The sequence below is a fragment of the Puma concolor genome, chromosome C1 (genome assembly GCF_028749965.1).
Source record: "Puma concolor isolate L17-30 chromosome C1, mPumCon1.1.hap2, whole genome shotgun sequence".
Lineage (NCBI taxonomy): Eukaryota > Metazoa > Chordata > Mammalia > Carnivora > Felidae > Puma > Puma concolor.
In genome coordinates, this window is record NC_141674.1 from 1,385,189 (window position 1) to 1,405,093 (window position 19,905).

Sequence of the window (19,905 nt, forward strand, 5' to 3'; positions counted from 1 at the left end):
CACGCCCGGCACAAAGCCAGGCCCCCGTCACACGGGGACGGGGACGGGGAAGGGCCCGGGAGGAGCAGAGACGGACGCAGGTGTGAGGGGCCCCGGGGGGTGACCGAAGCAGACGCGCCGGCAGGACACGGGGCGTGGGAGGGGGACAGGCGACCGGCTGGTGGGGGAGCCAGGCCGAGGGAGGCCCTGCGGCCCGGGGGTGCTGCACGGGTGGGGGGCGCCAGCACCGTGGCCGGCCGAACACTCTGGAATGGACGTGGACAACTTGTGCAGGGCAGCGGAGGTCCGGCAGGGAGCTCGGGAACTGGGGTCACACGTAAGGTGAAGGTGAGGGTCCAGTGGCAGGGCGCCAGGTCACTCGGTTTGGCGGAGACTCACAGGGAGGCAGGGGCACGGGGGAGCCTCATGGTGGAAAGAGGGAAGGTTCCGGGCGAGCCCAGATGGGGGCCGGGGTTTCGGGAGGCACGAGCCAGAAGCTGGCGGCTTCCTCTGGCTGCTCCGGAGTCGGATGCGGGGACAGAACAACGAGCCCTCGGTACTAAGCAGGGGGGGGTGCTCCCCACAGAGCAGCCGACACCCCAAGCTGGGCTTGCAGACCCCCAGGCAGGGACACGAGGGGAGACGGGCCAGAGGGGCGCGGGGTGTGGGGGAGCCATTCCTAGGAGCCGGAGCACAGGGCAGTCCCGTAGCAGCACCCGGGTACACGTGTGGACACTCGCGGACACACAGGGGCGGACACACACACAGACACACACACGTGTGCGCCTTCCCTGGGACTTCCAGGTGTGCCCCTCAGCAGTGTCCTTCTGCCCGGACGGTGTGGCCCGGTCTGGGGTCAGGGTGTAAACAGGATCACGGGCAGCTGGCAGTAAGTCCCTGCCCCCGGGGGAGCCTGGGACCAGCGGCCAGGTGGGGGCACAGCCCCCGTGGCCGTGAGTCCTGAGTGGCGTCCAGCTGCCACACACTGCTGCGGGGACTGTGGGGTCCCGGACCCCCCACTCACTCTCGTTCATGCAGGAGCGGTACAGCATCTTGGCTTTCTGCACAGCCGGCCTGTCCTTGGCGGTGGAATTCTCCAGCACTCCTGTGGGCAGAGGAGGGGGCTGGACAGAGGCCTGAGGCGGCCGCCGGGAGAGCCAGGTCAAAGGTCCTGGTGTCACCCGTCCCTCTTTAGTGAGAGGAGGCCCCTCTGCCCCTGCGGGGCCTTTATTCCAGGGGGTTTCTTCTCTGCGGGCCCCACGGCCACCCTCGAGTGGGGCAGACGTACGGCCTTGCCCAGCTCCACCCCCAAGGTCACGGCGGCTCTCACCTTTGAGGATGATCTCCAGCTCGTCTCGAAGGACGTCAAAGACGCTGTACCGGGAGTTGGTCTCGGGGATCACGTGATGCTGCAGCCAGCCTCCGCACGCGTACTGGTAGAAGTCGTCACACGGTTCCCCGGACGGGTCCATGTTCCGGAGGATCCTGGCGGCTGCTCGGCCACAGGGGTGGTGGGGGGAGAGGGGGGACCCAGTCGCGGGTGGCCGCGGACCGTTCGACATTCCATCATGGCTGTGTGCCCTCGGCAGCGTGAGTCACTCTCTCTGAGCCTCAGCGAGGTCGGAAGCAGGAATTCAAGTTCTAGGGCTATGACTTATTAGCCACATGACCTGGGATCCCGTGACCTCTGCCAGGACACCCACGGTCCGGCGCTGGGGCAACGGCCAGGACTGCCCGGCTCCCAGGAGGCGGTCTGCTGCCCCTGGAGCCCCCTCACTCGTCAGAGTGTCTGCAGCGGGGGTGGGGGTGGGGGTGCTCTGGGCCGCCACAGGGAGTCTGTGTGCTGTTAGAGGAGACGGTGTCACCCCAGCACCAGAATGTGCCGCGTCACTGGTCGGGGGTCCCCGGCCGAAGGCTCTCAGTTGGATTCCCCACTTGGAACCCCCAGCCCGGGACCCTCCCTCGCCCTCTGTCCCACTTGGCCGGGGCCTCGCGGGAAGCACCGACCACGGACGCTCGTCCACGACCCCAGCGTGGGCAGGAAAATCTCAGGTCTGAGATTTTTCCTGATGTTTCTTCAGACCTTTCTCACTGTTTTCAGTCTGCGAATGGCAGCATATGATCCCCAATTTTTAGACAAAGTCGTGGGAGGAAGCTTGTATGTTCATGTGACCTTTCTCTCTGTACCTGCAGGAAAGAGCCCCTGTCCCCGAACTACCTTCCTCCCCATCACAGGGGCCTTGTGGGCGCAGGGACCTCTTCCTGGGGGCACAGGGCTGGGAAGAGGGAGCAGACCCGCTTTCCTCACCCACTGCAGAGACCCCGCCTGCAGGCGGGGCCAGGGACTGCCCACCGGCCCCCATGCCCTGTCTGGAGGTGGCTCCCCTTGGCCTTGGGAGGCCCTGCGCCCCGGGGCAGGGCTCTGGGAGGTGTGGGGAAGGGGCTTACCTGCTATGACGCAGCCAGGGGTGGTGCAGATTTCACCCATCACCTGGGGCCGTTGGATGGCTGTGGGCAAGACGCGGCGTGAGCGAGTGGGGAGGCAGAGTGGGATGGGGCACAGGTGAGGTGCGTCTGCTGGGGCGGGCAGGGCCAGGCGTCAAACCGCCCCCAGCCCCCGGGGGCAGTCCAACCTGGGGTCCTCCCCAGGTGGCCCAGGGCTAGGGCTTACGTGAGGGCGAGCCCCACGCCGGCTTGAACGCTTCCGTAACCCGGGAGCCTCTTCCACGGACGCACCCTCTGCCTCCACTGACCCCCAGGGCCCCCGGGTCCCCAGGACTGAAGCTGGTGGTTCTGCCTTCCTGCCTCTCTGCCAGCCGGCTCTCGCCCCTGTCAGGGTCACCTCCTCCAGGCAGGGTGCCCGTGCTGCTGGTCTCTGCACACTGCTGCCCCCCTGACCCCCCTGCCGGGCCCCAGCTGGTTGTATAGGTGTGCACCTGCCTGGTCTGAGGGACGGCGCCCCAAGCCGGGGAGCAGGGAACACCCTGCATGTAGCACGTGCTGTGTCCCTGCCGCTGCCCTGGCTTTCCGCGGGACTCTGGGGGCCCTGGGCGGGGCCCCGCGCCCCTGCTGCACCCCACCCACCGGGGGCCCCGTCTCCAGCCCACCTGCTTGGGCCATGTTTTGGAAGGGAAGGCAAAGCTACCTCGGGGTTTTCGTTTTACAAGGGTCTTCTCGTCCTCTGAGAAGCACAGCGGCTGCTTCCCTGGGGAGAAACACAGCACTCAGCCCCCTGCCTCCCCCTGCTGGGGCCCCTCGGGGCTTGCTGGGGGCAGCCTTGCCATTTCCCTGCAGTGCTGGGGTCCAGGGCTCTCCGGGGGGCTGCCTGCCTCCCCACAGCCAGGCCGGGTCACCAGGGAGCCCAGCGGAACTTACCTCGGAGGGGAGGGGGAAGGCGAGGGGGCTCCCCTGGCTTGCCCACCCCCACTCTCCAGACCCACCCCCATCTGCCAGGGTCCAGAGGGCTCCTGAGTCGGAAGTCCGCATTCTTTCCCCTCAGGGAAGTCTCCTTTGACCTTCCTCTTCGATCTCAAGGTCATGGGCCGCACCCACGCAAGGTGGGCAGCTCCTGGGGTCCAACCGAGGCAGGAACAATAGGTTTGTGTAGGGGGACGGGAGGCCACTTTCACTGTCTGACTCACTGGCCGCCTTCCCTGCATCCATCCGCTGCACAGGGCAGGGGCATCACCTGGTCAGCATGGGGAGCTTCCGGGAGGGTGGGGACCCTGCCCAGAAGGGGGTGGGGCAGGGGCGAGGTGCAGGGAGAAGGCCTGCTGGGCCTGGCCCCCTACAGACCTGGCTTGTGGCCGCGTGTCCCCACTACGGAGGCGCACGGAGACCTGGCGGGAAAGAAGGACCTCACGCAGGTCAGAGGCCGCAGAGGGTGCAGAAAGCTCCCGGAGTGTTGGGTGCTCCCTGGGGCCCTGGCCATGGGAAGACCCGCTTATGAAGTGTGGGGTTGGGGGCGTTTCTGCCCCCACCTGTGGCTGCTGCTCTTTGTGCCCACCGTTTGTGCACCCATGAGTCCAACCTTTGCCGACTGTGACAAGCCTGCCCCGGTGCCGGGCCCTGAGCGTTCAGATACGAGTCCGGCACGGGCCCTGCCTCAGGGAGCCCCGGCCTGTGGGGACAGGACAGCGATGCCGATCAGAAGCAAAGATGCAGTGCCGAGAGGGCACGAAGGCATGGCTGCCCCAGGGGGTCTGTCAGGGTCGTTAACCCAGACCCTTGGGACAAGAGCCGGACCTCGGACCCCAAAGGGCCACGCCCTCAGTGACACTCAGTGACAGTGGACAAGGCCATCTGAGTTCTGGCCAAAGACATGACGAGGAGGAGAAGGGATTTTTGCTTCTGATGAGGATGCGGAAAGTTGAAAGCGACTGTGGTTCCCTCCCTGGCCGGGAGAAGGAGTCTCGGGAGTCTGTAAACACCCACCCGAGAGCTGCGGACAGGAAACCCGCAGAACCAAATTCCAGAAAGGCATGTGCCCTCCCTGGACAACAGGGACCTATGACCGCCTTGGGAGCCACGGCGCGAGGAAGGTGGTCTTGCACAAAGGGGGCTTCGGGCTGGAGGAGCCAGTAAGGCCACCAGCATTGGGGCTGGTGTAAGGGACGGGGTCCCACACCGCTCCCCCACGGGCCAGGTCCTTGTTCCGGGGCCTCCCCGAGGGCATGGGCGGGGCAGGAAAGCGGCGAGAAATCCCCGTGCGTGAAGATACAGGCCAACGTGGCCCATCATCGAGAAAAACCCAACAGATTCCAAAGAAGTGGACCCAGGGAACAGCTGTCAGAGTTAGCGGACAGAGTCTTCAACGATTAGGATCATGAGATTAAAGGATCTGGTACAAAAGACGGGAAACGTGTAGACAGATACGTGGTGCGCATCGCCAAATACACGGACACGGTCGGAAAGAACCGAAGCGAAGAATCTGTTTTGCGGGTTTCACGACAAGCTGAGTCTGCACTGGAAGGAATCTGTGTCAACGGAAGTTATCCAGGCCAACGCACAGGGGAGAGACACAAAACACACAGAACAGAGCAGAGGAGAGCCCGCAGAAACCCCGGTGGGGCAGCCACCTCGAAAGCCGGCTTGGCAACTTCTTACAGAGCCAAACGCGGCCTTACAAGGCGACCCCGCAATTCCACTCCTGCGTGTTTCCCCAGGTGGTTGGAAAACCCACGTCCACACAGAAGCCGGACTGTGAATTTTATAGCAGGTGCGGTGGGTGTTTTTGTTTGTGGTTCTGCAACCATGGTGTCCTGCCACAGAGCCACGAAGAAATAAACCGTATTACAGCCACATGGTGGAATTATTATGAAGCAATGAAAAGAAATAAGCGAGGGGCGCCTGGGTGGCTCAGTCGGTGAAGCGTCCCACTTCGGCTCAGGTCACGATCTCGTGGTTCGTGGGGGTGGAGCCCCGTGTCGGGCTCTGTGCCGACAGCTCGGAGCCTGGAGCTGCGTCGGATTCTGTGTCTCCCTCTCTCTCTGCCCCTCCCTAGCTTGTGCTTTGTCTCTCTCTCTCTCAAAAATAAACCAAAAAAGGCAAAAGGAGCTGACCGTCGACGCGGCGGTGTAGTCGGTGAAATTGGTCCCCACGGGAATGCAGGTTGGCAGTTCTGAGACCACGATTGGGATTAAGTAAGCAGGGGAGGGCGGGAGTCCAGACTCCTCACCGCTGCAGGAGGAGGGCAGGTCGGCAAGGGCAGGGGGCTGGAAGGAAGCTCGTATTTAGCCCAACACAGACACAGACTATGCACACACGGGGCTGAGCACGCCCTCGGCTGAGAGCGGCCGGAAGCAATGACCCGCCAGCAATGCTCACATCTAGGAACCCGAGCGTGGCTTCTGACACCGTCTCCCCGTGAAGGGAGCCAGGGGTCCTTGGAGAAACGCTGGGTTCTCTAACGGGGGCAGAAAACATACAAGACGGGCCTGGAACATCTCACAAGGCTAGAAAGGAAGGAAGTGCTCCCCTCCCCTCCAGAGTCCCAAAGCCACAGTGACGGGGGATTGTCAGAGGAGCACCAAAGCCACGACAGAGCCCCCAAGGTCAAAGCTGGGGCGATTTGAACACAATAAACTAGTTCTGGACCCTAGTCCAAAGTATAAAATTCACATCCACGAGTCCATGCCGACATAAATACATCACCGAGTAAATACATAGATGGGGGAAATAGAAAAACCCCCCCATAAAGAAGAACTCCAAATCGTTGACGGAGGTGCTCTGCCTGGAGAGATGTGGATTCCAACTCCCCCCGCCCCTTGGGTGTGAGCTGTCCACGGTGGCTTCCTTTCCAAGGGGACAGTATGGAAAGCGAGGGGAAAGGTAACTTTATGGTGGAGAAAGCCGACGGACGTTATATGCCGGAGCCACGTGGTCACGGTCAACGACAGTGCCAAGTCATAAGTACGTACCCTTCGTTTACGGGCCTTCCTCCCCAAAACACATCCAACCATGAGAAAAACATGTGACAAGTCCCGCCTGAGAGACGTTCTACAAAATATGGGGCCAGGACACCTCAAAACTGTCCAGATCATAAAAACAAGGGAAGTCTGAGAAACCATCACAGCCGAGAGTCACCTACAGAGATTTGGTGAATAATGCTCCGTGGCATCCCGTAGGATCCTGGGACAGAACAGGACATGAGGGAGGAACAGAGGAAATCTGGAGAAAGTGTAGACCTACTTAACAGTCATTGGCAAATGGGGCGCCTGGGTGGCTCCGTCGGTTAAGCGTCCGACTTCGGCTCACGTCATGATCTCGCGGCTCGTGAGTTCGAGCCCCGCATCTGTGCTGAGAGCACAGAGCCTGTTCCAGATCCTCCGTCCTCCTCCTGCCTCTCTCTCTGCCCCTCCCCCACCCTCTCGCCCTCACAAAAGAAACATTAAAAAAAATAATACAGGTTGGCCTTGATTTGAATGATTTATATTCCCTCTCTCTGTCTGTCACCACGTCCTGTGTCTCTCTCTCTCTGGGAAAAAAGGCCACAGAAATCTCAGAGGGTGGAAAACAACCTTCCTCCCTGGAGAATGAGCACGGGCTGGTCGTCAGGCAGGTGCGCGTACGAGCTTGACCGTGTGGCCAAGGAAACCTCAAGCTGAGACGTGCGTTTTAAGCAGGTGGCCTCCCCAGGTGCCTGATGGAAACAAACAACAAGCCTTCTCTGGAGGGAAACTTCTCGGCCCAAGAGACACAGGGTCCCCACAGGTAAAGCCAGTGCGAGCACGGATTCACCCTAACACGGCGAGAAGCTTCCACGGGTGTGACCAGCACATGGCAGAACCGTGAACCCCAAGGATTTTGTATTCTGGGACTCTCCGATCCCAAATGTCTGGGGCATCACGGGCCCCCAATCTCGACTCCTCTCTGCCCCCATGCTGTTGCCGGAGGACGTTTTCTCCCTCTCGTCTGTGGGCTGGCCCCGTGGCTTGCTTGGGCCAACAGAATGTGGTGGAAAGGATGCCTACTCCGGTCCTGAGCCCAGGCCCTAGGGGGCCTGGGGGCTTCAAGCCGTCCTCCTCCACTCTGCCCAGGCCCGCCTGCTGGTCCTCGTAGGGGGTGCGAGGACCCCCTGGAGGGGGGGCTGAACAGAGTCCAGCCTGGGTGGGCCGACTTGGCCGTGGCTGTGCGCCTGTGTGCGCGTCCCAACAGACGAACGTTACTTTAACCCCTGAGCACCAGGGCAGTTTGTGAGGAAGCAATAACCCGGCTGATGCAGAAACGAATCCGAGTATGTTTGGAGAAGTAAAAGAAAACACTAAAAACAAGGGCAAGAAACATTTAAAAAGAATCAGTGAGTGAAAGAATAAATTGTAAATTCTAGACTCACGAAAGAACGTGGTTGCCAAGATCACATTTCTGGATTTTTCCCTCCGGGCTGCACTGTTTATTTTGCTAATTGAAACCTAAGTGACAACATGTCACAAATTCCGGGGTTCCATGGAATCTTTACTGCACTGCAGGTACAGGCATATTCAGATATATTTTTGGAGAATCAACATTCTGCAAAATGCAGCCAACATTTTAATTCACACCCGAGGGAAGGCAGCGTCCTAAAGGGTATGTATTCCGAGTTATTGCAGGGTATTTGGGGGAGAATTTCTGCAGATCTAACACAGGTGAAGAGAGGGTTAGTGAGTTGGAATATAGCCCAAAAGAATCTACCCAGGAGGCAGGACAAAGTCAGAGACGGAACCTTCCTAGAGACACTTGGAGGATAGAGCCAGGAGGACTGAGGACACGCGTAATCAGAGTCTTAGAGTGGAAGAAGAGAGGTCGTGAGGGAGACACAGCGTTCAGAAAGATAGTGCACGACTTCCCACAACGAATACACGGTATTGATGCGGAGATCCGGGAATCACGACCTACCCAAAGCAGAATAAACAAAACAAATGTTCGCAGCCAGATGCCTCATGGTAAAAGTGAGAAGATACCAGAGACAAAGGAAACACAGCTCGGAGGGAAAGAACGTTCACCCGACAAAGAACCACAGTTAGACGGGCCCAGATTTCTGCACAGTGACTGCAGAAGCCAGGAGACCGTGAGACTAAATCTTTAAGCCATCGAGGGACAACAGGGTCCAGATTTGTCTCATCAAACTACCACTGAAGGATGGGCAAAGGTGGGGAGAGGGAGAGAGAGACTGAGAGAGACAGAGAGAGAGAGAGAGAGAGAGAGAGTCACAAGCAGGCTCCAAGCTCAACATGGAGCCCAACGCAGGGCTCAATCCTATAACCCTGGGATCGTGACCTGAGCCAAAACTGGGAGTCAGATGTTTAACCGACTGAGCCACCCAGGCGTCCCTACCACGGAAAAATTGTTACCGCGGCGCTCCCCACACTTGCCTGGTCACAAGAAGGGCCTCAAGTGTCCATCATAGTACAGAGGTTGAGGCCTATTGTGGACCGAACGTGGCTTCACCCCAGTTCACAGGCCAAGGTCCTGGCTCCCGGTGGGCCTGCCCGAGGAGGTGATAAAGGTTGAATGAAGTCATCAGGGTGGGGCCCAGCTCCTGAGAAGAGGCGGGTGAGGCTGCCACCCCCTGGTCCGCAACCCACACCTTGAATAGGAGGCTCCGGAAGCACGTGCTTTGGAGAGAAGAAAGATGATTTTGAAAGGACATCCTGAGCTGGGAGACGGGAGGACGAAGAAAGCTCGCGGGGTGTGTGATGAGCCCAATGAGCCCGGCTGTATTCACTAACGCTGCCTCCGTGAGAGACCGGAGAGAGAGAGAACTGAGTCTCGCCCGCGACCACACGGAGCCGGCACGGGAGAGACTCGAACGGCTCTAAATCCTTGCGTGTCGGGAAGCAGAACGGAGGTGTCCATCAGCTGAGCGCCTCACTAGCTAACCAGGCACGCGCACGTCTGAGGTAGAAGGGGTCTGCTTCCTGCTTGGAACGTCAGCAGCCACGACAGTACCCTGCCCGTCCTAACGACAAGAGAAGTCTAGATCGTCCGCAGACGTCACAGCTTCTCGAGAGCCCCGTCTAGGGCCTGGGGTCAGAGAGCAACTCGGGAAACAGTTTCAGAGCGCGAGGAGCCCCTCGAAGGAGGGACGACAGCGTCCGCCCTCTGACGGGACCCAGGAGTGAGACTGGTCACCACGCAAGTGGGTAAGAGGGACGGAGGGAGGTGCAATCTTCGCGCGTTCTTAGAGGCCACCCGTGCGTTGGCTCGCTGGTTTGGAACAGCCGGGAGGGAACGCTGCCTCACTTCGCGTGTTCTAGCCGGGGGTCTTCGGCAGGTGCTGACGAGAGACACTGGGGGCAGCCATCAGAAGGCCAGAGAGAGCCCCCTCAGGGGCCCAGGCCAGACGTCATCCGCTTCCGCTGAGGCACACGCACCAGGTTCCCCTGCTTGCCCGCGCCTTCCTCTCGTCGGGAGCAAGGGCCTGAGCCGCTGGGGAAAAGGCAGTAAAGCTCGCACCTCCAGGGGTCAGGCAAAAGCCCACCGGTCTGGAGGAGGGTCAGAACCAAAAATCCTCTGCCCGTGGGACAGGGACAGGAGCCCCCTGTGGCCCCAGGATCTTAGCATGACATCAAGCTGACGTCTACTGCCTCTAGAGCAAGGGTGGGAAACTCAGGGGTGGAGCAAAATTTGGTGGACGAGGGGACCAGCACAGGGATGCTCTGGTCCAGGGCCCAGGGCGGCTGAAGACCAGACACGGCCGGTGCATCAGAGATCGCGTGCCCCCCGGCGCGAGCCGAGCACTGACCACTACCCTTTGTGGAGGGACTGAGGCGCGGAGAGAGGCCCCTCTGTATCACGGGCATCCGGGGGCCGCTGCCAGTGAGGCTGAGGCAGGGCCGAGGGGAAAACGGGAGATAACGGCAGCCAGCCGGTTGCTGGAGGAATTCGAATCCGTGGCGCCCCGAGGGTGACTCCTGACTAGCTGAGTCGAGCCCACACACCAATAGACTGGCAGGACACATGTCCCCGTTTCCAGCCACCAACACGATGTGCCTCGGTCTCTACCCTTCCCCACGTCGTATTCAGGATTCGGCGAAGGTGCGTGAGACACACACAAGCAAAAGCCAGAAAAGCGGTCGAGCGGTCCGCTGCTACCAAATAATCGGCTGAACTCGATTCACAGAGGGGCGCCTGCGGGGCTCGGCTGGTTGAACGCCCGACTCTTGATTTCGGCTCAGGTCATGATCTCGCGGTTTGTGGGTTCGAGCTCTGCGTCGGGCTCTCACTGTCAGCACAGGGCCCGCTTGGGATCCTCTGTCCCCCCTCCCTCTCTCTGCCCCTCCCCTGCTCATGCTCTGACTCTCTTTCAATAGTAAATAAACATTAAAAAAAAAAACTTAAAAAAAAAAAAAACTAGATTCAGAGAGTGCCCAAATGCTGGCACCATCAGAGCTGAACTTTAACACAACTATGGGTGATACGTTAAAGGATTTAATGAAAAAGGAGGACGGCATGCTTGAACAGATATGACATTTCGGCAAAGAGATAGAAACTATAAAAAGGAGTCGTGTGGAAGTATCAGAAATAAAAAGCATATTATTACAGGTGGAGGATTTTCCTGACTGGCTGCCCAGCACGCTGGATCCAGCCGAGGAAAGACGCAGCGAACGTGGAGACTAATTTGGGTCAGATTCTTTAATCCGCAGCACAAAGACTAAAAGGGTGAGAAACACTGAACAGGCCATCCAAATATTGCGGGACAGCATCAAACCATCAAGAGAAGAAGAGAGAGAGAGAGAGAGAGAGAGAGAGAGAGAGAGAGAGAAAGGGGTCAGAAGAAATATTTGAAAAGATAATGGCTGAGAGTTTCCCAAGAGGAGTCGAAGAAAGTAAAACCCCAGATTCCAAAGAACACACGCGGCACGAATCCTAAAATACTGAACCGCGCCCGCGCTTCCCCCGGCCACACCGCAGCCGAGGTCAGAGAGAAGAATCTCGAGGGCAACAGAAAGAGGAGAAACATTACAGATGGAAACAGAGACGGGAGTCATGGCGGCCTTTCCCGCAGCAGCCGTCTGAGCCAGAAGGCAACGGAGTGACTGAGGGAAAAACCAAACCGCCAACCGAGGATTCTCTACTCAGAGATAAAAATCTTTCAACACGCAGAGGAAAGAAAGGCTTTTTCAGAGAAGCAGAAGCTGAGGAAGTCCATTTCCGGAATGGCTTTTCTTCTTACAACAAAAACAAGTAAGCGAGCCTGGCAAGGCTCCCCCAGACCCGGGATCCGTGGGATTCTGGAAAGATAACTGTATACCGTATATTTGTGCAGGCTCAACCCGTATTACCACGCCTCATAACCACCTAATAATTGATACGTGGAACGCAGAATGACGGATTCTTTGGCTTTCCTCGACATGAACGGGACCCCAGCGATCTGGCCTCTTGTTGAAGGAGCGGAACCTGAGGCCAGGCGGAGTGAGCCAGCTGCGTCTCAGTTTACAAACCGTCCGAAGGACCTTTTCGTGCAGGAGACCGCAGGTGTAGCTCCTTGAGCTGCATTGAAAAATTCTTTGGAGGAAAGATCAGAGAGGTTGGGAACAGAACTTGCAGATTTAGAAATGTCATTTTTTAAAAAATGTTTATTTAATTTTGAGAGAGACAGAGCATGAGCAGGGGAGGGGCCGAGAGAGAGGGAGACACAGAATCCGAAGCAGGCTCCAGGCTCCGAGCCATCAGCACAGAGCCCGACGCAGGGCTCGAACCCACGAACCGCGAGATCACGACCTGAGCCAAAGTTGGACGCCCAACCGACCGAGCCACCCAGGCGCCCCTAGAAATGTCATTTTGAAGGGACTCACACCAAAGTGATTCACTGTTGGGGAACCATCAGTACTGGGTACTCAAGCCCCATCCCGCAATCCACGAAAATCTATCTTAGGACCAAGAGGGTGACATCTGAGAGGCAGACGGGCTGGTAATGAAATAATGTGACCGCAAAAAAGGAAGCCTCTGGAACGAGGTAGATATTCATGACAAGGAAACCAGATAACGGCAAAGAGAGGAGACGCGACCCAACTTTTCTTCATAGCTCAGCTGTGTATGACCCTCAGTCTTTACCACAAAGCACGGACACGTCTGTATTGCGAGGGCAGGGTCTGGGTTGTGTAGGGAGCTGCATCTGCCTTCCCTTCGGCACGTCGATAACCATACTGGTAGCGGGTAAATGACAAATTGGCTATTTTGCCATTAAATCTGCTCACGAACACCATGACAGACGTAGGCATTTTTCTAAGTGTTACTGATGCATTAAATCCTGGGCCCTCAAGTAAGCCTCTTGTGTGTGTACTATGTTATGTTCCATTTCACAGACGGAGAAACTGAGGCGCAGAGGCACGGAAGAAACCTGCCAAGGTCACGCGGTAGGATCAGGTGGCGGGGGGGCGGCACGCCTAGCCATGCCTGGGCATTAACCACAACCTTATAACACCTCCTCACGACCCAACACTGACAGTAAAAGAGGTTCAAAGTCAAGGTTTAGATACGGAAAGCCACCTCAGTCCAAGGGTTAGCAATAGTTTCCTGTCAGGGGCCGGGCAATAAATATTTTAGGCTTTGTGGGCCACACACAGACTCTGTCTGACCAGTTCAACTTAGCTCTTGAAGCAGGAAAACATCCACAGACAATACATAAATGAGTGGGCCCAGCTGTGTTCCAATAAAACTTTATGTACAAAACCCGGGCCAGAGTTTGCTGACTTCCGTGCTGGAAAGTGAATGTGGCTGCTTTGTAGGAGCAGGATTCCAGGAGGACATGGGGCTTCATCTCCTACTGTAATTTCTATAAAAACGCGTGTGATTTCCCGAAAAGCACTTGTCCGTAACTTTTTTTTTTAATGTTTATTTATTTTTGAGACAGAGAGAGACAGAGCATGAACGGGGGAGGGGCAGAGAGAGAGGGAGACAGAAGCAGGCTCCAAGCTCTGAGCCATCAGCCCAGAGCCCGACATGGGGCTCGAACTCACGGACTGCGAGATCGTGACCTGAGCTGAAGTCGGACGCTCAACCGACTGAGCCACCCAGGCGCCCCATCCATAACTTTTAAAACAACTGTTCAAACAAAAAATCAACGAGAACCCCTAAATGGACAGTGATCGAAAACCTGCAAGCTAGCTGAGGGAAAATAGAGGAGGAAAAAATACCAGAGCCACCCAAAAGAAGGCGGACGGCAGCCATAACGAAGGCCAGTAAGACTGAATTCTCCAGGTAAGAGACAAAGTCCCCAATCCAATCCAGATTCGTACGGTTGCAAGAGACACATCGAAGGCGAAAGACACAAGAGGTCTGACAGAGAAAGAATGGAAGAAAACGGGCCGAGTGGTTATATTCACATCGTGCAGAACAGAACTTTAGGCAAAAGATAATAAGATAGAAGGTGTCACTGTGCAATGATCGGCTGTGTGAAGACACCATTTCTAACCTTGTCTTCACATGATAACGTAGCCTTAAAATAGGCAAATTAACATTTGGCATAAATACGACGAAAACTGGTGGTTGTCACACAAGAAAATTGAAAAAAAAAAACCCAAATATATAGAAGATTCGATTGGTGTGGATATATCTGTATCTCCAATTTCATCTAACAGTTAGTGATTGGGTGTCTTCCACGAACACGTGTGGATTGTTTGCAAAACTGCCCACGTGGCAGTCCCAAAGCGAGCCTCAGCAAACACCCAAGAATCAGCACCGCGTAAACCCTGGTTTCTGACCACAATGCAGTTAAGCGAGAAGCCAACGAGAAAAGGTAACTGGTCAAATCTCCGTGCGTCTGGAAATTAAAAAGAAAAAAAAAATTTCGAAATAACTCAGGAATCCAGGAAAAAAATCATCGTGGAAATGAGAAAGCACTGAGAAATACACAGTAACACTGCATGTAAATTCTTCCGCGGACTCAAAGGGCCTGAGGCCGAGATCAGCTGGGGGGTGGGGGCCGGGGGGGACAGTCCCGTCCTCCGGAAGCCTCTGAATCAGGTGTTTCCAGCCCAGCGAGCCCCGAACTAGGCTCCTCGAGGTCTGGGCTCCCCAGGGCTCTCTGTGCAGCCAGAGGCTCCTCCCCTGCCCCTGGAGCTGGCAGTGCCCCCACCCTGGTGGGGGTCCCAGAGGGGCCAGAGACCAGAGCAGCTGGCAGGGGCCCTCCGGGCGCCTGGACAGGCTGGGAGCAACGCTGGGCTGGGACGCCCATCACATCCGCAGGCTGCGCCCACTTCTGGTCCCCAGAAATAGCCTCGTCTAGCAATGGATGGCTGGTTCCCTGCGGTGCACGGGGCCAGGGCCAGGCCAGTGTCATTCTAGTGACAAAGGCCGTGATGCCCTACTGGGAGCCCCTCTCCGGAGTCCCGTGCCTGCTGCCCTGGGGGTGGGGGTGGGGTTCAGCACCCACATCCGGGCTGGGGTGGCGCCTGTGAGCAGCAGGGTGCAGCCCAGGTGCAGACACGTGAGCCCCACCCCCGCCAGGCCCCCCACCCAAGTCGGGGACAGCCCCTCCCTATCCACGCGGAGGGGGAACCAGAAGAGGAGTGTCCTTGCACAGCAGCCCCGGCTGCACCCCCGGGAGCCCAGTCTGACCCCTCCCACCGTCTTGCACCCCGGGGAGCCTGTCTGGGGGTCACGACTTCTGCAGGGCGGGGGAGAAGGAGGACGGCAGCCGCCTCCGTGAGACACAGGTGAGCGCAGGGGAAGAGCGTGGCTCCCGCCACCCGCCGGCCGGGACCGCAGTGCGGGAGGGGAGGGGGCTGCGCGGAGCCTGCGGAACCGGCCGGGGCGGCCGGCCCTGGGCAGAGCCTTCTGGAAGGGGCCGCCGGCGCCCTGCAGGTTAGTGCCAGGTGCGGACCCTGGGCCCCCGCCTGCCCCGTCGACAAGACGGGCGCATCGGGGTGGGTGGGCGGGGGGCGCCTTCACTCACCTCCGCCGCGGGCGGCGTAGAGGAGGCCCAGGGCCACCAGGGCGACACTCAGCAGCAGCAGCAGCAGCAGCAGCCCCCCCTCCAGGAGGCCCGGGCGCTTCTGTCCCGACCAGCCGGCAATCTCCACCATCCCTACCGGGCTCTCGGGCTTCCCCATCGCCAAGTCTCTAGACGGGGGTGGGGGGGGAAAGTGCACAGCTGAGAAAGTCCAAGGCCAAGGGCAAGGGCTGTGTGTCCGGCCAGGGTGGGGAGCCGTGCGCGTGGAGCCCCTGGGGCCCTGCCCGAGGCTGGGAGGCCGGTGCCGGTCCCTTCAGGACACCGGGCTCCTGTCCCCACTGCCCGGTCCACAGCCGGCTCTCGGCCTGTGTCTCGCTAGCCGGTCTCCCCAGGCCAGAGCCTCTGAGGGCCCGAGGTGCCGGTGGGGGGGGTGGGGGCGGTGCGGCCCGCGGGCCATGGTGGCAACCTCTCCCCAAGGTCGGCTTCTCCAAGCCCGTTCTCCAGCAGGGGTCGTCCAGGGACCACTCTGCTCACAGCTGGGGGTGGGCACTAGGGACCCGGCAGGCCCAGCTCCCCATGCTTGCCAAGGGGCTAGGGCAGCGGAGCCAGCCTGGGGCCCTAGTTCCCCGGGGCTGGGGAGGGGGTCCTGGAGCTACGGGCCCTGAAAACCCTCTGGGAGGTGGCGTGGGCCACTGGGCTTCCTGCCCACCTTTCCCGCCAGGAGCCCAGGAGTGGACCCTGGGGAGACCAGAAGGACGGGTCACGCAGGCAGTGACCATGAAGGCCAGCCCCAGCAGCCACCTGGCCGGCGTGCATCCCTGTGTCCCCCTTCCCCACCCTCCCCTGCCCCCGCCACTCCAGGGGTGGGCGGCGGTGGAGGACCGTCAGGGCTGTGGCAGACAGGAGAGGGCGCGCTGCCTGGGGACAGGCGGGGACAGCAGACCCCGAGGGCTCTGAGGTCTGCGCTCCCTTTGGCAAGTGGGCGTGCACATGCCCCTCTTTGGTGGCGCGCACAGCCCTGGCCCTGGGACGGCTGGGAGAAGCTGGCCGCCGGCCTGTGCGTCAGACTTCCGGTCCTCAAGCACCGTGACACAGCCGAGCCCCGCACCAGCGCCCACGCTGCACCAGGCAGGGCCGCGAGTTCGGGAAAAGCCTGAGGAAGACCGTGCCAGTCGGGCCCGTGGGCGGGCAAGCGCGGCTGCTGAGACACGCTGGGGCTGGCGCAGGTGTCCCTACCTGCCCATGCCCAGGGGTCTGCCTGAGTTCTGTCTCCCGCTCTGGGCGGGGGCAGGGGTGGGTGGGTGGCCCTAGGCGGGTCTTACTCTCCCCGGGCCTCGCCCGCTCCATGACCCGAATGGAGAGAAGCCAGGCCTGCTCTGATCTCAGCACCCTCCGCAGCCCCCGCCCGTCACCTCTCTGCGCACCCCATGTGGTCCTCCGCCCTCAGCGCCCGGCAGACCCCCTCCTCGGAGGCTTTGCCCTTCCCCCAGACCCTCCCCCCACCCCCTCACTCCCCAAAAGCCCCTGCTCAAGGCCATCTTCCCAGTGGAGCCTTCCCTGGGTCCGTCTTCACCAGCCTGACCCCCGGACCTGATTTCTGTTTTGCCACCAGATGTGCGATTCAGGCTCGATGCCCCTGACTTCTGTTTCCATGGTCCCCCTCCCCATGGGAAATGTCGGCACCATGGGGGCGCGGGGCTCCGTCTGCCTGGGTCCCCAGCACCCACTCTGGTACCCACGACCCCAGAGGCATCAACCGACGTCTGCTGAACGATGAACGAAGGAACGGGTTCGGCTGGACGGGTCCGAGCCTTGGCCTAGGGTCTGTGGCTCTGGCCTCTCCAATGGCTTTTGTCTTAGATCAGAACTAGTGAATGCGTTCTCTCCTTCTGTGCCGCTCGCTTCCAGGAACTCGGTTTGGCAGAAAAGTGCGCACACACTTTCATATTGAGGGCTAAGGGCAAAACCAAGTGCTAGGGAATCAGAGCAGGCCTCTCCGGGCTATGGTGGCCAGCCAAGGAAATGGGGCTCGTCGGAGGGGAACGGTGTGGGCGTGCTCACAGAATGCTCTGCCCGGCCCCTGGGAGACGGGCTGGGCGCTGCTAGGGTGCACCCTCCGTGCTGCCCAGGAAAGCCGGCCCTGGCAGGCAGGCCCCCTCCCTCGGCCCACCTTCAGGTCACTCGGGGGCGGCCGCGTCCCACGGGCAGGTCTCAGAAGGCTGGGTCGGGCTGGCCTAGAGCTCCCGTGAGCTGGGGCCAGGTGGGAGGGCTCCCAAGGCCGGAGAGCAGTGGCTTCAGGTGGGGTTCCGCTGAGGCTTCCGGGCCTCCTTTGTGACGCAGGCGAGGGTTCCCCGGAGGCGGGACCATCTCCCACTCACCGGCAGGGGGTTCCATCTGGGTCTGGTGTGGGGGAGGGGCAGAGAGCAGCTCCTGGCCGAGCGAGGGTCCCTTTGCGGGCCTCTGGCCCTGCGTCCTGCTTCCTCCTCCCTCCTCGACCCCACCGTCCTGAGGGGACTGCGGGGGCTGCCGGGAAGGAAGGCCAGGCCCTCCCCCCGCCCTGCCTGAGAGGCGGGGACCAGAGACCCTCACTGGCAGTGGGGTTTGCCAAGGCCCCGCCGTGGGGCTCTGCCCCTTAGTCTCCAGTGAGATTGGTGGGTTCTGGGGGCCTCGCCAGGTATAAAGGGAGGTGGTGCTCCCTACCCGAGACGCCCACGTTCCGCCAGCTTGGGGCTCAGCGGCCTCCCTCTGCCCCTGGGGACTCTTGAGGGGCAGTCGGTCCTGGCTAGGGGAACAGGAGAGGCTTCTGGACTTGACAGGGGCACGCCAGTGCTTCTGAGCGTGAACCAGTCGCCCGGCTGACGGAGGCCGGGGGCTCCGGGCAGAGCAGGTCCAGCCACAACCCAGGCTTCCGTTCCTCGGGCCCCACTCGGGTGCCAGCACGGTTCTGCTTCTGTTTCAGAACCCCACGGAACAAGCGGTCCCCCAGGCCCCTGGGACTCTGGAAGGGTGTCTGGGCAGGGCCGCCCGTGCTGGGCCCTGCTGGGAGATGGCACACCCTTTTGGGGTAGCTCTCTGCTTGCCCCCCCCCCCCCGGAGGAGGGCAGCACTGAGGGAGAGGGGCTGATACCCGACCCCACCCTCACTGCCCAGGCGAGGCTCTCCTCACTCCCCTGTCTGGTCTGTCTCCCAGCACCCACCCCATCTGAAGGCCAGAAACCCAGGCAGAGCGAGGAGCCGGCAGCCTGGGGCACCTGGGCTGCTGGCCTGGAAGGACACGACGTCAAGGTCAGGGGAGTGAACCGCCGGGGGACTGCCCATCCCGGGGGCCTTGAGGTGGGCCGGGGGCCAGCTCGGCCAGCTCGAAGCTCCTTCCCAGAGCATGACGGCCCTGGGGACCCCACAGGTGACACGGTCCAGCCAGAGTACCACCTCTTACCCCGCCACCAAGGCCGCCGGGATGCAGATGCTGGCTGCTGGCTGGAGCCCAGCCCGCCGTTCCCACCCAAGCTGCCGGTTCATGGGTTCTGTCTGCAGCCGTCCAGAAGCTGTGAGCCAGGGGCCAGCGGGGCGTGGTGCTGAGGCCGACACCATCTGGTGGGGCCGGCAAGGCGGTGCTCGGGTACCTGGCGGCCAAGGGAAGCCACGGCTCCACAGGGCAGGGAGCTACAGACCCCCAGCCTGGCCAGGTCCTGGGTGCAGAGTCCCAGCCCCCATCTTATCGTGCCCAGGACAGTCTGGAGGGTGGATTTAAGCCTTTTTCCTAAGTGAGCTCGGGGGTCAGTGGGGGCTCCCTGCTCACCCCTGCCTGTATCTTGGGCAAAAGATGGGAGATGGGGGGTTGGAGGAACCTCCCATGGGGGGAGGGGTGGGCACCACCTCCCTCATCGGCCCTGGGACGAGGGCAGGTCTAAGACCTGCCCTTGACTGTCGCCACCCCTGCTCTCGGGCAGGATCGTCTGGGGCAGCTCCTGTCCTCTTCACGAAGCCCGGCCCCACCTGGCAGGTGTCTCTGGGCCTCTGCAGGGCATGGATCGGATCTCCCCGCGGGTCTGTCCATCCGTGCTGTGGACAGGCGCGAGGCGCCCTGCTCAGAGAAGACAATCGGGCTGGAGGAAGTTGAGGACATTCCCGGAGCACTCACAAAGCTGCGGTGAGAGCCCGGCCTGTGGGAGCACCCCCACACCCTCCCGGACAGCTGCGTCCTGACAACAGGCCTTGGGTCCCCCGCACAGGAGGGAAGGGGCCGACGTCTGACTGCCCCTGGTCTCTGTCACTGAGCCACCAAGCCAGTCCCCTCACCTAGAAGAGCCGTCACAGAGTCTGAGAGAACGGATGGTCCGTGCCAGGCGCAGAGGTGTGGCCGGCAAATAGCACACGGGGCACGGGGCACGCTCAGGGGAGCTCGGTCACCCAGCGGAGGGTTGTGGGTGACGGACAGCAGCCTGTTCGGAGAGGCTGCTCATCCGTCTTGAACTCTGTGGTTGCTGCTTCCACGGTCCCTAGGGTTCTGCCCATTACATAACTGCCACCTTCTTAGCTGATTAGCGATTCTT

At 60.3% G+C, this 19,905-nt stretch overlaps 1 protein-coding gene across 1 annotated transcript in view; it reads right to left on the reverse strand.

Moving 5' to 3' along the window:
* The window catches only part of MMEL1 (membrane metalloendopeptidase like 1), a 33,579-nt gene extending 13,831 nt beyond the window's left edge, over nt 1-19,748 (reverse strand). The window contains exons 1-7 of the mRNA XM_086715456.1: nt 17,523-19,748; nt 15,356-15,522; nt 4,533-4,547; nt 3,125-3,184; nt 2,428-2,487; nt 1,310-1,471; nt 1,004-1,084 (exon numbers count right to left, since the gene is read on the reverse strand). Coding sequence (XP_086571582.1) covers nt 1,004-1,084; nt 1,310-1,471; nt 2,428-2,487; nt 3,125-3,184; nt 4,533-4,547; nt 15,356-15,512 — 535 coding nt within the window. The 5' untranslated portion in view covers nt 15,513-15,522; nt 17,523-19,748. The remainder of the gene's footprint in view (nt 1-1,003; nt 1,085-1,309; nt 1,472-2,427; nt 2,488-3,124; nt 3,185-4,532; nt 4,548-15,355; nt 15,523-17,522) is intronic.
* Between the last annotated feature and the right edge of the window lie 157 nt (nt 19,749-19,905).